The 3387-nt window shown below is 37.9% G+C and overlaps 1 protein-coding gene across 1 annotated transcript; it reads right to left on the bottom strand.

The window, feature by feature from the left end:
- Positions 1-574: 574 nt before the first annotated feature.
- Positions 575-2926, bottom strand: LOC107218361 (MD-2-related lipid-recognition protein). The gene is made up of 4 exons (XM_015656210.2): positions 2767-2926; positions 1490-1621; positions 1154-1323; positions 575-761 (listed from the first exon to the last, which is right to left on the bottom strand). Exons 1-4 carry the CDS (start codon positions 2873-2875, stop codon positions 678-680), a joined length of 495 nt encoding a protein of 164 aa, XP_015511696.2. The 5' UTR covers positions 2876-2926; the 3' UTR covers positions 575-677.
- Positions 2927-3387: the final 461 nt, after the last annotated feature.

The raw sequence follows: 3387 nt of genomic DNA, 5'->3' as shown, positions 1-3387 counted from the left end.
GCGCCGGCTTTCGACGTAACTGCTACTTTGCAGACAAGAATGAAAACTGCCGTACCCTCTGTCAGTAAGGTGGAGAGACTGCAAAAAGCTCTCTCTCGATTCGAGAAAAATTCGCTCTACCTTTGCCATTTATTCCTCTCGCTTGAGAGGGAAAAATTTGGTTCTAACACTCTGAAGTAAAAAATGTTTTCTGTATTTCCGTCTGCTCCTGTGCGTATAATCAACTTTTTGTAAAAACTATGGTAGAAATCGAACAAAAAGAAGCTTTTAAAAATTTGGGGTGCCGGGGTAAAAAAATAGAAAAATCACTTGAATAAATGGGCATAAATTACTTTTCAATGACTCTGAATTATAGTCAAAGTGTTGATGAAGCAAAAGCAAAATGATTAAAAAGAAAAAAAAAAGAATAAAATGCAGAAGGTTGAATTTTATAACTACAATAAGCAGTATCTACTTTGGGAATTCTTAATTCAATTCAGAAATGAACGGAAAGTCTTTTGCTTCAAGAACTTTTCAATTTTTCGAGTTATACATTTTTTGCGCTTGGCTATCTCAAAATTATAATACAGTGATGTAATATATTTAAGAAACGGAGAGTTATTTATTGAATTTGAAGATGTATAAATAAAATGACAAAAATTTTGTAATATCGTAGAATTGAAGACCAAAAACTGTTTTTATTTGGTGAGCTTAATCTGGAACAGAATGCAGCATTCCTGAGCTTCCTCGTTCCAAAGTTTCCACTTGACGTTGAAAATTCTCTATAATACAAGAAGAACAAGCGTGCAGATAAGTATAAGATAAACAAATAATTTCATCGTGTAATCTCATCTTTTTATTTAATGAAAAATTGCGGAAAAAATATGACGCGACGACTCTGAAACCCGCATCCCCGCGTGTTTTGCGAGTTGTTGAGTAAATTGAAAGCAAACGAGACGACAAACTCTTGGAAACTACTTAAACCAATCCTCGGAACAAATTATTGCGTTGTTTATTTACGACATTGCAGCTTATAAGCGTGGCAAATAGAGTACAGATTTTTCACGCTTATAAACGACTGTCCGAAAATTCATCAGTATTCATTTTCAGTATGAAAACTAAGTTACAGACTTCGGCTGTACCTTGAGATAATGTAATAGACATTTTGACTCACCACTGGAAACGATTTTGAAATAGCCAATTCGTAACTGTAAGTTTGCTTTGTCCCCGAGGTTGTCGGACAAGCTGTATTACCGCAAGCATTCGTATTCATTCCTGGGAATCCAATGTCTTGCATATCATTCGCCCAGTAAGCACTGCTCTGCAAGTTGTCGCTCGAAAAATCTGTAAAATTTACAGAAGAAAATAAACCAAACTTAACCGTCTTCGTAAATATTTTAGGAATTTTTTAAATAAGATAAAGAAGACACGGCTGGTAATGCCATAGAAATATCGAATACGTAGATGGTACGAATTATAAGTAAAACGTTATCATGAAATTTAAGCTTACTGGGTGTAAAATCGAAGCTGATGCTCGCTTCTTGTCCTCGTTTTATACGGCATGGCTTTTTGGAAGTAGCCTCCTTGCAGGGTTTTACTCGAACCTCGTGTACCGTGCAGTTGGTTGGTAAATTTTCTGAAACTAATTCCGTAGGGTTTTGTATTGCATTTTTAAGAAGAACATTAATACAAATCAACGTCGAGAATGTCATTCTCGATGAAACATTATTAATCGTAACTACATTGCGTTGTTACGAATATAATTCAGTTCAATTGAGAACATTTCAATTGTTTCACGGAATAAAATGGAAAAATATTGTTTTTTTTTTTACGTCATTGAACACTGAGCAAAATTAATAAGAATACAAGTACAGATGCCGAGTTTATTTGGAAAATTTCAAGCCCATAAGTTGTGAAGATTCATTCAACATAGCGATCTCTAATCGCTTGTCGATGTCTGTAAAGCAGATGGAAATGGAGTTGGAATTCTTACCATCTTTGACGATCAACAGGTTAAAATATTTAGATCTTTCTTTTCGTTCGTGAAAATTTTATCGAAAAATCCTAAGTGACCTGAGACATACACGATAAGACAGGTTCACTCACTCGTAATTCCCCAGCGAACGAACGAGTTATATTAATCGGCTATTTGCTACCGCGAATCTTCGTCGAAATTCTATGGACCCTCTGTCTCAATATCAATAACGTCGAACGAGATATCTTATAAACAACGTTTAATTGGATTATACGTAAAGACAATTGTGGACGGAGTTTCTACGCCGAATTATTTATCGTACAACATGTTTGGCATACGGCTTATCCAGGCGTTCAATAGGTTACCTTACGTCAGTTTCAAATAGCCTATTCAATTTTCCTATCCTCGGGTTTACCCCAGAAATTTTATTCTCATTCTCTTTCATCAATTTAATTGGAATTCTTTCATTTATGCCTCACAAAGAATGAAAATAGATCATATTATTCGATGAACTTGAAAGTTAACTCCGTGGGTCACGATATTTGTATCTTTTAAACGAATGCTCGAAAATTGAACGCGTTACTGCTAAACAAAGTTTATCAACCGATTTCCGTCTAGATCTAAACACAAAGTCGTGATATCACTCATGACATGTACAAGGATTAGTGACGGTGACGTTTAACACTCAACCTGGACTGTTTCAAAGCTGACTACGCTTTTCTATCCAGCACTAAGAACGACCGTTGACAAATGAGAGGGAGGAGTGATATAATTCCGAAATCAGAAACTTGAGTAGTTGCAAGCTTACTTACGGTCCGAATAAGAGCAGGGCCGCCAAACAACAACTTCGGCGAAAATCGGGGTGGCCAGAGTTACGACGGCGATTAAAACCAGGGGTGAAATAAGGTGACGGGTCTTCATGTTCGTCGGTTGGAGGCTTGACGTCGAGTGATATAACGTGTAATCTTGTGCATTTAACGTAGAGAAATGACGGCGGCGGAGGTGGAGGACGGGGGAAAAGGTCAATTGGCATCAAAGAGACCAGAGTTTTGACGATGGGACGGACATGTTCACGATGCAAGTATCATACGCGCAAGGTGGAAAAGGGAGGGGAGACGTTGAACGTGGGACAACGATGGAAGAGAAGGCTTGCATTAGTTTCGAGCTCAAGTTTCGAAGTGCTCGACATGGGTCGTCGGTGTGATCCCTAATTCGTTGCGTATCTCTCGACTGATCACCCCTGTGAAACGCCAACACAGTATCTAGTTAATCTCACACCTCACTCTCGAACCATGGAACATGAGAAACCGTCATTTTTCATCCACTTCGTCATCCATGTTCCGTTTTAAGGGGGTACATAAATGCTCGGCTTATATGCGGACGGCTGAAAAAGTGGGTGAATTATGGGACTTGATATATCGACAACTAATTAG

This window comes from Neodiprion lecontei, chromosome 6 (assembly GCF_021901455.1).
Source record: "Neodiprion lecontei isolate iyNeoLeco1 chromosome 6, iyNeoLeco1.1, whole genome shotgun sequence".
Lineage (NCBI taxonomy): Eukaryota > Metazoa > Arthropoda > Insecta > Hymenoptera > Diprionidae > Neodiprion > Neodiprion lecontei.
The sequence above is the reverse complement of the archived record's forward strand: the minus strand, read 5'-3'. Positions and strand labels throughout refer to the sequence as shown.